We start from the raw sequence: 12741 nt of genomic DNA, 5'->3' as shown, positions 1-12741 counted from the left end.
CAACAGATAAATACGTGGACCCCAACGGGATGCCCAACTCATTTAGAACAGAGCGGCAAGGACCCACTGTTCCATGTTACAGCCAGAACGGAGGGGAAGCAAGAGGCACCTCGCTCAGCGTCGTTCAGAAGATACTCTGTTGTGCACAATGGACGCCAAGGCACATTGCAAAGGGCGTGTCCCTGACATTAGGGTCCCTGTTGGTCCGTAGCGGCGACCAGCCCTCTGGGGAGGCTGGCCCTGATCTGGGTTCAGACGCGGCTCCCTGGGAAGCACACTCTCCGCTTCCACACAGTGTGGAGGGTAACAGTCCCTGCCCTGTGATACCGCCTTGAGAGTGGAAAGCCCTCGATACACAGAGTCAGGTGCCCAGTAAAGACCACTGAGCGTCGTGTGGGAACATCAAGCTTCCGTCTAAGCGAGAGACCCAGTGGACTCCCTCTGCTCTTATATCCCGTCCCTGTCACACGTCTTAAGACACGCCTGCCCGCTATAATTGCCTAACGGGTAGAGACAATTCGATGTCAGTGGCTTGGGGACACTGGCTTTTATCACTCAGACCAAGACTTCCCGTGCTGAATGCCGTCGAGGCACTCGTGCTGGGAGAACGGACTCGGGACGCTCGGAGGATCCCGTGGATCGCTCATGTAAGGCAAACACAGACGTCGCGGGTTTTCAGTCTGGTGTGGTTTCCTGCTACACGGTCACCTTCAAGTCCTTTAAAAGCCACTTCAGAGGGGCATCTGGGTGGCTCAGTGGGTTAAGCCTCTGCCTTTGGCTCAGGTCATGATCTCAGGATCCTAGGATCGAGTCCTGCATCGGGCTCTCTGCTCATCAGGGAACCTGCTTCCTCCTCTCTCTCTGTCTGCCTCTCTGCCTGCTAGTGATCTCTGTCTGTCAAATAAATAAAAATAAAATCTTAAAAAACAACAAAAAAAAGAACCACTTCAGAAACACTCTGTTTTCACACCACGGGGGACTCAGGCCCACGGGACCCCAGCCGTGTCCCCCCGGGAACGTGGACGTCATCTACTGATGTTTGCAAACCCACCAGCAGCCCCCAGCCCACGGTGACCTCCCTACTTCCGGGATACACACCCAGCAACACGCCATCTGCTCCCCTGTCCTGGGCCAGCCACCCTACACCGATGCCCTCCCCTCCCCCACCCCCGTTCCCTTGGTAGACCCAGACAGACACCGGACACCACCCGGGTGTTACCAGCGTCTTCTCAGCGCGCACTCACTGTGGACCCACCCCTCGTCCTCTCGGTCCCCAGGCTCACTCCCACCTGACCCGTCCGAGGTAGCCCAGACCCTGAACGGTACAGCCCCGGGGCGAATGCATCACAGGTGAGCCTGCTTCCAGGCTGGGACCCCGCGTGACAGCAGTAGCTCGAACGAGGACGCAGCTCAGGGCTCGAGCTAAGAGCATCTGCTCCAAACGCAGGCAGGATTTCCAGCAACCCCAGCGCCCCTGACGGAGGGCTGATTGTCAGAACACACAACACTCCCTCTGACTAGCCGTCCGCTGTGGAAGCCACATGTCCGTGGGAGCAGAAGCGTGAACCCCAGCACAAAGTGGGTGCCCGCGGCACGCTAAGTGCCTTGCCTGCTGCTCTTTGCCTCCGTCTTTGGAACCCCCCCAGCGTTCCTGGCTGTCCCACCATGCCCACTCTGTGGGCCTTCCCGAAGCGCAGCAGACATGGTCAGTGCGTCTGTCCTGCTCACCAGGGCTCACGACACATCCGCGGTCTGTGGATTCCCTCCATGTGTCTCGCCACGTCCCTTGCTCTCTGAACGGGCAGCGACATCTCCCACATCTCTGGTCTACCCGGCACCTCACACCTTGCACGGCCCTCAGCAGGGTAAGCCAACAGACAACACCATGACGGAATGGGGGAAGAAGCCGGCTGCCCTCGTGAGAGCCGGCGTGGGCACACGGGAAGCCCGGTGCATTCTGCTGCCTCCCCCAGGAGCATCCCGCTAACGGCAAATACGGGAACAAGGATGTCGGACACTTTGGAGTCTCTTGACATTGAACAACGGGCACTCCGGAGGGACAGGCATGGCCAACACAAGCCACCTGTGCCTTCGGGAAAGCCTGTCTGGGGAGGGCCATGAGGAACAGACATGAGGGCAGCTGGCAGGGCAGGGTCCACCACACAGCCATCGAGGGAAGACCAGAGCACGCCAGCACGCGTGAGGCCCGGAAACAGTCCACACCCGCAGATGGGGAGGCGGCCGGATAGCATGGAGAACCCACTCTCCAGCTCTGCATCAGAGGCTCACGGTCGCGGGTAAAGACGTTCCCATTCACGTGGGGACCGACTCAAAACACGTCTGTTGTGAGGATCCAACTTTGCCATCGACTCGGCTCCCGGAGGCCGACGCCGTGGCTTGCTCACCTGTGTCTCCCCAGCTGTAAAGGAGAGGAACCCCGGTGGGAGACACCAGTACCTGTCCTCCGAGCCTTGCACAGCCAGCAGGTCTTACGTGGGCACACGGATACCCAGGAAGGCTCCACCGCCAGGCGTCCTTTGAAAACAGGTGTGGACGAGTGAGCCCCTTCTGGCCTGTGGCGTGTACTTGGGACAGTCTGCGCATCCTCCTGGGGAGAAAACTGACCCGCACTCTTCCCCTCTCATTGTTCCCACTCATTCTCGAACCCGCTGCCCCTCAGTGGACACCACCGCCACCCCCTGCCCACGGGACCCTGCTGCACCTTCCGGATGGTGGAGCGGAGCCTGGAGCGTGCGACGCAAGACTGCCTCGACCATGCTCCAGGACGCATCACTCATAAGATGGACAAAGGAGTGGCCCCCCGCGACGGACGCCACTGTTCCTTTGTGTTTTCCAGCTACAGATGAACCTGGCATAAACGTCCTCAAAACCTCTGTAAACCATAAGGAGTAGAAGACGTATCAGAGGCAAAGCACGCAGGAGTGTGTCTGATAGACAGATGCGAAGATGTACGGTTCGCAAGTCTATTTTCAAAACACAGACCACGGCCCCAGGAGGAAAAGGCGACCAGTTTCACGAATGAACAATGACTGGAGAACAGAGCCTGTTACCGCCTACAACAAACACAGGTGTCCATCAAAGATGCAGAGTCCACAAAGACCCAAAGACTTGCGAAATAGGACATGCCGTGCTTGGCTCTACACAGTCTCCGTGGCAGACGGCAGGTCCCAGACCCCACGGCAGCACCCCGGGAGGCGGCCCTAACGTCAGCAGGCATCCTAGGAGCACGGCGATAGGCCCCGGGTCGAGGTCACACGGAGGAGACGCGCAAACCAGTGTAGACCATCAGTGAAACGGTCGAACCCAGTGTGCAGGCTGGAAAGGGCAGAACACCGGACGTCGGATAAGATGAGGACGCGCCGCATTCCCCGCTTGGATCGAAGAAGGTGTTGGCACCTTCAACACACTGTCCTTCCTGCTACGTAAGAAAGAAAATTTAATTTTGATGTGGTCTGTCTCTATAAAAGGGAAATTGGTGTTGTGAGCATTCCTGTTTTAAAGATTTTGTTTTATTTTAAATATTTATTTATTCGACAGAAAGACCGTGAGAGAGGAAACACAAGCAGGAAGAGAAGGAGGGAGAAGCAGCCTTCCCGCCAAGCAGGAGCCCTATGCGGGGCTCCATCCCAGGACCCTGACTCAGATCAAGACCTGAGCCAAAGGCAGACGCCTAACGACTGAGCTACCCAGGCGCCCGCACGATTTTATTTTCAAGAAAATCCCTATACCGGACATGGGGCTGGACCTTACAGCGCTGATGGTCCATAGTCGTGGGCTCTCCTCACGGAGCCAGCCAGACCTATCGTCACAAATTCACGAAAGTCACGGCTGACCCTTCCTTCATCCGTGCTACTAATGAAATCTTAGGTCAGGCCTACGAAATCTTTAGTCGAAGAGAAGATGCCTTTTTTAAAGCCTTTATTTTCAAGTCCTAGCTACACCCTATGCGGGGCTTGAACTCATGACCCGGAGATCAAGAGCCCCCCCCGCCCCCGCCACCGACTGAGCCGGCCAGACGCCCCTGGATGCCTCCTTTAAAAACGGTCTAGTAGCGCTAACAGAAAAGGGCAGAAAGTGCCATATGAAAATATACGTTGACTGGATTCCATGGAGGAACACGAAAAGTCCATTTATGACTTTTTTTTTTCTCATTAAAAGAAATGAACAGCCAGGAAGTGCAGCCCGTTCCTGGGAGTCTGAGCGCTAATGAGAGAAAATAAATGAAATTCAAGTCAGGTCCTTTCTGGGCAGCCCTGTCCATCCTCATACGTCAGAGGCTGCCCCCAGATGCCGCCGTGTCGTGGGGCACCATCGGGTCTGTGCGGCCACGGCGGACCGCACGCGTGCTGTCCCCTCCAGAAGCCCGAGGCTCACACACATCCCTCCAGGTACAGCCGTCTGTCCCTTGGCCACATGAGTCCTGGCAGAGGGCAAGAGCTAGCCTGCTCAAGGTCACCTGAAGGACGGGCACATCCGTAGCAGGTCCTAGCAGCAAAAATGCCACAGCCGCTGTCCTAACAGCCTCGACCGTCCGGGTCCTAACCCTTGAGATCCGATGTCTGGCCATCAGACGGGGAAGGGCTTCCAGCGGGATGAGTAACAGAGACGCAAGCCAACCACAGCCCCGGGGAACCATGAAGCCATGAAGGCATAAGCAGCCACTAGTGCATATTTTCTCTTTTCTTGGGTGCAATTTAGAGCAAAACGAACTTGTTAAATGTGGAAAACTGAGATGGTCCACAAAGCAAGCACTTTTCTTTCCTTAACCGCCGTTGTGCTGTTTGGATTTTAAACCTTGCTTATGTCCTACAGAGGCATGGGAACAGAGAGGAGTTAACGAAATCTGCACATTCCTTACCCAAATCCTAATAATAAACAAGATTACATCATTAAAGAAGAATAAACCTTCCTTATCCCCTATTTTGGAAAGAAGACACCTTTTAAAAGGTTGGGTAAGAACACATTTCTTGAGAAGGAATTCTATCATTCTACAGTGTTTCTGTTCTGATGTTTTTACAGATGCTTCTTTAAAAAAAAATCACAGAAAAAAAGGTCTTGAAAACATAGCCAGATTTGTGAGGCCCTCTGGGTTCAGCATCGGGATAACCACATCCCGTGGGTTTCTGCAGGTCTGGCTGGGCTGGAGGCTCTCCCCCGTTCACGTGAGCATTTATTTCATACGCTGCGTTCACAAGCTTGGAATTCAGGAACAGAATCCCAGAGCTCAGTAGGTGCCTCCTTTCTAAGATCAATTTGATCCATAAAATCAAGCTGTCATGATACCGAATTTTTAACAGCACGGATGCGTACGCCCAAACCCGAAGCCAAGACTTTTAACGCACGTCCAACAGTCCGTTTTCACTCCGACGGCCCCATTTTAATGCACGAACCCTTAGGCTTTTTTCAGTAACGCACTGGTGAGTTCTTCCCCACCGTAGTGGGCGAAATGATACGAGCGCATGATTAAATCATGTCACTCAACTGGCTGAGACAACTGAATTATAAGGTTAAGATCATGATGGAATTATTAAATTATAGAGAAGACACTGGATCTAGCCCTTAGAAGGGATCCGTGTTTCAAACGGGTGGAAACGGAAGGGCGGCTCAGAGTGTTTGGAAAATAAGTACTTCATGCGTCTCGAACACTCTGGCCTCGAACTAATCAGGACAAATGGGAACGGGACCTTCACGACACGCGCACGGTCGGGACTAATTCCCCGCAAGCGGCAACCTGCCAGTCCTCTCTGAGAGCGGCACAAAGCCTGGGTTGGCTGCGTCCGCCGAGTCCCATGGGGCCAACACGCCTGATGTGGACGGACTTGAAGTTGGCGCCGGTTGAACGGCACGCGGCAAACATTCCTGACTGAGCGGGGGCTGGCTCCCACCACCGACTCAACCCCGATCGTAAATCTCATGGCTCAGGCCTTGTGCAACCGCCGAAGGCACGGTATCTGGTCAGTTTTGTTCACGGACGGACACACGTCCTAGCACAGAGGGCACCCCCTAGTAGGTGCTCAAAAGCATTTGGAGAACAAAGAAATCGGCGACGTACTGCATAGACAGCCCCACAGTCAGGGACCGTGGTGATTGTGGACAAGCACCGTGGCCATGTTTCAGATACGAAGTCTGGCGTCCAGACCCCTTTGCGGCAGGGACGCCTCCCTCCCCAGAACACCGCCCCGTCTCCTTTCCTGCAGCAGACGTTCGAGGGTCACACAACGGAAGGAAATGTCACTGGGGCGTGTCTGAGAAGCACATTTCATCCCAACTGCCTGTCGGGATCTGGTTCTCGTTCTTCTCATGCACTTCTACTTTCTGTCTGTCTCTGTCTGTCTGTCTGTCTTCCACAGCAAGCGTGTCTGTAGCCCTTGAACCTATATATTTCTTCCGGCTCCTCCGACCGCGGGCGATGGCGGTGGGGGGTGGGGGTTGCCGGCTTTAGGGAAATGCAGTTCTGGGAGGTTCGGGACAGGTTCGAGACCACATTTCTTTCCCCAGCCAGGAGTCCCCAAAACCTCCTTCTGTGCTGCAAGATTCTTTATAAACACGACTGGGAAGCAGGACCCGCGTCCCAGGCCCTCGACGGCTACGCTGACCGTTTCCGAACATCTGAACTAGAGAGCGCATCCCTACGGACGTCCGGAATGACAGACACACTGGCGAGATCAGTGATCAGAACGCTCCTGGCCTGGAACCCTGAACTCATGCTTCTGTCCTAGTTGTCTGCTGGGCAACAGGGCACGGAAGCCACCCGGGTTTCAGGCAGAACCTCGTCAGCCTGTTCGGGTACCTGTGGCGAACGCGACGGCTGAAATTTTTTTTTTACCCGAGCGGCGAGGCTGGTCTTGAAACCAGCCCGGGGCAGAAGGGTGGGGTGCACGGCGAGGACTGGGGGTGTGGAAAAGCAGCACGAACGTTACCCCGAGTTCAACGGGGAGCCAAGAAGGGGAGTCCTTCTCCACGTCTGAAGAGGAAACGGAGAGACCCTCCTCGACAGTGACTTGCCGCACGGACAGCGCTGGCAGAAACCATTTTCCACATGTGCCCACGACTCGTGGGGATCTGAGCAGCACTGCGATTCTAAGTTTAAAGACCCAGGAAAGAAAACAAAACAAAACAAAACAAAACCAAAACCCTATCCCTACAGCGAGGTCGACCGCCCGGCTGCCTCTGCTCCTTCATGCCCGTGACCGACACAACTCCCAAAGTGGGGGCAGAAACCCGGACTCCGTGCCGATTCGGGCCAACCACACGGCACAAAGGACACCCAGTGGGGGACGTACGGGGACACAGAGGCATCTGGACTGAGCGTGCAACGTCTGAATCCGGCTCCTGCCCCGGCACGGCCGAGGCTTCGGGGAAAGGGCCGTGCACACATCTACGGGCCATTCCGCGGGACAGCGCGAAGCTCCAGGAGGGCACAAAGCGCTAGACGGCGGGCACGCGCTGTGTTGCAGCAGGCATTGGGAGGCGGGCGCTGCGAAGCTGCTGAGCTTTCCCCGAAATGCAAGAGAAGGGGAGTCCTTCTGAGCAGACAACGCACACACACACAAGGCATGTGCCCCCGAGAGCAGAGGTGCCGGTTTCGCTGCACGTCGGCCTGAGAAGGACTGCGACCTGCGGGCTCGAAGCCGGGCGGGCAGCCAGCCAGCAGGCCATGAAGAACTGGGCTCTCCTCGGCCTGGGAGGAAGAGCCGCTCATTCGTCACCGCCAGGGTCCACTGACATTGTGCCTGGAGAGTGGCGGGACCAGAAGGAACAAGAGAAGGCAGGAGGAGAAGCTCAAGGCCAAGCACCGTAACCCACAGAGGTGTCCCCTGGCCTCTCCAGGGCCAAGAGCTCTCGCCATCTCCTCTCCCTGCACGGCACCGACGGCGGACCTCTCAGAAGCCCGGAAAGGCGTGTTGTACTCACTGTTCCGAGGGCGCCAGCGCACGGCGTTTAAGTAGAAGTTGCAGTAGTGGAAGAGAAACTCGTGGTCCGAGTGTTGGGTCTTCCCCTGAAGCAGCGGCATCAGGTCCCGTCCGTCGATGATCCTGCCGGACACACCAGGGAGGCATCAGCTGGGAAACAGCCCCATGGTTCTTGGGCTCCATCATCCCAACCCTTGAGTGCTCCTTCCCATACACGAGAGCGTGCGTCAGTCTCCCCAATAGCACAAAGAGCAGCCACGGACCCGTCTCAGGCGCCATATACAACCCCACGGGGCCAATTCCGGTCTCGTCAAAACTCCTTTAATCCTGCACCGTGAGCTGGGACCATGGACATCCCGGGGCAATGAGTTGACGTAACGTCAACTGGAAAGCGTACACGACTTACCCGAGGTCATGGGATTGGGACCGGCCTCGAGGGAAACGCACGTGACCAGCCACTAGACCAACGCAAGTCATGGACAGCACCAGGCCCCGTCATCGAACAGGGCACAGAGAGTGATTTGGAAAGACGTAGATTCCCCTGACGGTTCTCTTCCTCTGATTAAAAACACGCCATGGCCCGTCACCCCGATTGTGAGGAATTTGGAAACTAGAAGGCAGACTAGGCTATATACCATTGGTGTTCACGTCGCGGGAGGTTTAAATATCCTGGAGTCCCCAAAACCCCCGTCCTAGAATTCCAGCCCCGTTGGGTAGCACGTCTCTGGCCCCAACCCTCGTTGTTAATCACAAGCTCCGCAGCAGCCCACGGACGGAAAAGATTCTATTATCGCGAGTTAAAAATAAGAACAAAAGGCCCCCTTGGTCCCCTTCCCAAGCCCGCACTCCCATTCGCCATGAGAGGCGGAGACAAAAGAAGCAAAGCAGAGACATGCTTCTATTGAGAACCGGCTTGTTCTCTGGAACGTGCTTCCTGTCCCCAAAACGGCAGTCACGGTGCTTTGGTTCCTTCGAATCCCTTTCGGGCAAGAGCCCGTGCATATGAATATGCAAGTCTGAATACTTGCCCGAGAGTGAGCCGGTGTACGTGTCCGAAGGGGAGAACCCCGGGAAATGAAAAGTGACCCCGAGGAGGGGGCAGAGGACCGCACCCCCCCGCCTCCTCCTGGGACCACCACCTCCCTGGAAAGAGCCTTTCCAGGACCAGTCAGGAAAGACTCTCTTTTTCATCTCCTGGACACAGTCTCTACCTCTATGTCCTAGACCTACAGCTCATTTTTTTTTTTTTTAATATCCTACACCGAACGTGCTCCTCCCTAGGAGCGGGCCACAAATCACATGGCCACGGAAAGCCACCGTGGACGAGAGCGACAGAAATATGGCCTGTCAAAACGGGGCTTGTTTCTGCCATTAAAAAATGGAGAGGGACACTGCACATGCTCAACTTTTAAGGGGTGCCTGGGCCGTCGGAACCCTGGGGATGGTTTTAAACTGCATGTGCGAGTCACAGTGAGCCGTGGCCATGACCCAGAGACAGCCCACGACCGCTGACACTATCTGTATGGAAATGGTCCCACGACGTCTCAACCCGGGGGACCGTGGCCGAGGCTCTGTCGACATGACACAAAACATCATTGTGTCTTCTCCAGAGTCCCCTCCACCAGCCTCGCCTGCCGACACGTTCAAGTTCTCAGAGCACGCGGGCACACAGGGCCCCGTTAGGAAATGGCACGGACGCCTCCACAGCGTCCGCCGGGTTCTGTGACATGCCTGTTCCTCGGACAGGCTGTTTCATGCGGAGCGAGAGGTAGGAATGTTCCCCCGTGGGCTCCTGTGCCACGTCGACGGTCTCGAGGTCAAGCATCCGTGTCCAAGCACCGTGCATTTCAGAACCTCCGGCTTCGGTACCACGGGGACGACCTTCCCGTCACAGCAAAGAGCGCATTTTGGTGACTTTCCTCGGGCTCCAGTAAATGTCATTTCCTCCTGGCTTCTGTCTTAGCTCTGAGCCAGGGAACCGTCTGCCCAGATGTCCTCGCCTATACCCGGCCGGCTCTCGGATTTGCGGACCATACGACAAAGGAAAGCTTTGTGGGTCGGGTGACGGAAATCAGACAACGTGGGGGCACTGGCAAAGAGGTTAATTTGGGTCACAAAGTTCATGAGTGATCGGCGCGATACTGAAAATAAAGTGATTTCTTCCATGTAGAAAGTCATAGCGAAGAAAACACTTTTAGGGGAAGGTAGGTGCATCTGTCCCAAACGAAGGGAAACCCCAAGTAACCAGAAGGTTGAAACATCAAACACGCTTCCCTTTGTAATCCTGCAACTTGCTGAGTCAAATATCATGCAAGGTTGTTCGTACGAGACGGTGCGCACAGGACGAGTCCCAGCTTTTACTCCCCAAAATGCAGGAGAACTAGTTTTATTTGTCAGACTCCGACCACCTACCCTTCTGTATTTCCTAGCAACTGGGCAGCGACATTAAACAGGAGAATCAAGTCACTCCCCTGTCTTCATCCCACCAAAGTGGTACCAAGCGTTCAAGCACTGATTTCTTTTCTTAACTTAGAAAAAAAAAAAAATTACATTTTAATTTTATTTTCTTTCCGGAAGAGAAGACATAAGTGTTCCGCCTTCTGTAAAAGGGGATTCTCAAGCCCTGCTTGAGAAAGACGACGTGAATGCATTTTAATGACATTTTCCGTAAAAGAGCAGCGGGGAACCTGAGACCAGCGTCTGGGAACCCCCAGCACTGCTAACGTATTGGCTGAATTATTCTTTGTCGTGGGAAGCCGTCTTGAGCCTTGTAGGATGTTTGGGGCCATCCCTGGCCTCTGGAGGCCAGCGACACTGAGTCAAGACCATCAAAAATATCTCCAAGGCCTGGTCCACGGCTGCTGGGCGACAGAGCCACCCTGAGTAAGAATCGCCACGTTGGATGTTCCCCGTCTCCCGGACAGGCACAGGGCGATGTTTTCTGGACCTGGCTGGTGACATGATTTAAATCAGGTACCGTGAGACTGATTCTATGTCCACGAAGGATGTGGAGGCCAAGTTCCGTGCCCTGCTCTACCCCGTCTCCAGGATGACGTGGCGTTCTCTGGGGCCCGTCAGCTCCCTCCAGAGCCAGCATTGCTGCCCCGAGCTGGGTCTACACGGGTCACTGAGATCCACAAGAACCATCTTCGCTCCTGCAAACGGGGGGTCTTAGCAAGGTCACGGCTCCTGCGGGAACTCCTTTGGGCGTGCCGAAGACAGAGGCCGCCTCCGTCTTCACTGGGCACTTAGAAGGGAAACAGAGTGACTTCCATGACCATCAAACGGCCGTGGGCAGGACGCGTGAGACAAGGTTCCCCTCAGCGAATTCTCCGCTTTGCCCCTGACCCTTCCCTGCCCCTCTCTTTCCGCGAAGAGCAGAGAAACCCATTTACAGAGACCGGGAAGGCAGAGGCACTGCTCATTTTAAGCCTATGAGCGCTCAGAGGGAAAGGTCAGTCATGAAATGACCTGAACACTGTGTGTGCTGCTTAAGGCAAGAGGAAGTTTTGCTCCAAGTGTAGGAACAAGAGCAGGTGAGACACGGCGTGGGATGTCCGACTTCACACTGAGCAGCGTTTTAGGACTTCTTGCAGCCCCGTTTTCCGTCTGTCCTGGAGGCAGCGAAGACGTAGGCTGACCAGACTACAGTGCCGCCCAGCTCTCTCCCGTCAGGACTCTAGGATTGCGGATGAGCTCTGACTGTGGGAGAAAACAGAAATGCAGCCACATACTCCTTTGCCCTCAGTGTGTGCTGGAACCCCACGAGGTTCACCTGCTACCGTGCTCTCATGCTGTCAGGCCTCCCACGGAGCCTGCAGGGTCGGCGTCCTTAGGGAAGCCACGTTCCGGATGTGGAACACAGGACCACGATGTGAAACACGGACCCAGCGCAGAAGCCGAGATCGGAACCCAAGCACGGTCCCTGCTCTCAGGCACGGCACCAGATGCTCCTCGACTGTGGCCCAGAGACCCACAGGGACCCCCAAGACCCTCTGAAGGGCCCCACGAGGCCAGCACTGTTTTCCCGAGAAGACCAGATGCTTTCTGCCTGAGCTACGGCCCGCGCAGGAGCGCACAGCACCGTCTCTCTACACTCACGGCAGGAGGGGACATCATCACGGTCCGCAGGTGGGGGCTCCTGTGTGTTCACAATGTTTTCAGGTGTGAAGGCTCCTACGGGAAGTGTTGCCAGACAGAATCCACATAAGCAAAAAGTATTTGGGTTCGTCAGTCATGGAAGATATAGGCGGGCAATGAGACCACAATGTTGGTGCAGGGCTGAGCTGTCCAACGCTGCCTCGGCTCTGGCGTGTGTGTGTGTGTGTGTGCACGTGTGTGTGTACACGCTTGTGGGGCGAGATACTCCGAAGCAATAGAATAAATGACAGAACAAGTTTAGAAGCGATGGGTCAGGAGCAAGCCTGCGCAGGCACTGAGCTCAGGCGGGGCTGCCCTGGCCTCTCCGGTTTCCCGTTTCCTCTCTGTTCGCGGGCGGCTGGCCTGAATCGAGCTCTGCCGCCCGCCTGTATGACATACGCGAGGCCTGCCACCGAACTAACGAAGACAATTAATCAGTGTGCCTCACTGACAACTCTTCAGACTGGCAGTAACACTTAAGAAGAAACCGCCGGCCGTGTCCTAGGAAGTTGTATTTAAATGTAAGGGAAAGACGTTTCATTGAGAACTTGCTAACGGAAGACACGCTGGGAGCGAGGGCCATTAACGGGGAACAGGCTGCCTTCCTCGCTGCTGCTTCCGGCAGCAGCGGAGAGCGCCCCCAAGCAGAGGTCAGGGAGCCAGGCAT

General features: G+C 55.6%; 1 protein-coding gene across 5 annotated transcripts in view; it reads right to left on the bottom strand.

The window, feature by feature from the left end:
- Window positions 1-12741, bottom strand: part of STS (steroid sulfatase) — a 269624-nt gene that overhangs the window by 136050 nt on the left and 120833 nt on the right. For all 5 annotated transcript variants that reach the window (XM_059158704.1, XM_059158708.1, XM_059158705.1 and 2 more), the window contains one exon: window positions 7936-8057. In XM_059158704.1, the coding sequence (XP_059014687.1) occupies window positions 7936-8057 (122 nt within the window). The remainder of the gene's footprint in view (window positions 1-7935; window positions 8058-12741) is intronic.

Source organism: Mustela lutreola, chromosome X (genome assembly GCF_030435805.1).
Source record: "Mustela lutreola isolate mMusLut2 chromosome X, mMusLut2.pri, whole genome shotgun sequence".
Taxonomy (NCBI): domain Eukaryota; kingdom Metazoa; phylum Chordata; class Mammalia; order Carnivora; family Mustelidae; genus Mustela; species Mustela lutreola.
This window is presented reverse-complemented; position numbering and strand designations above follow the sequence as displayed.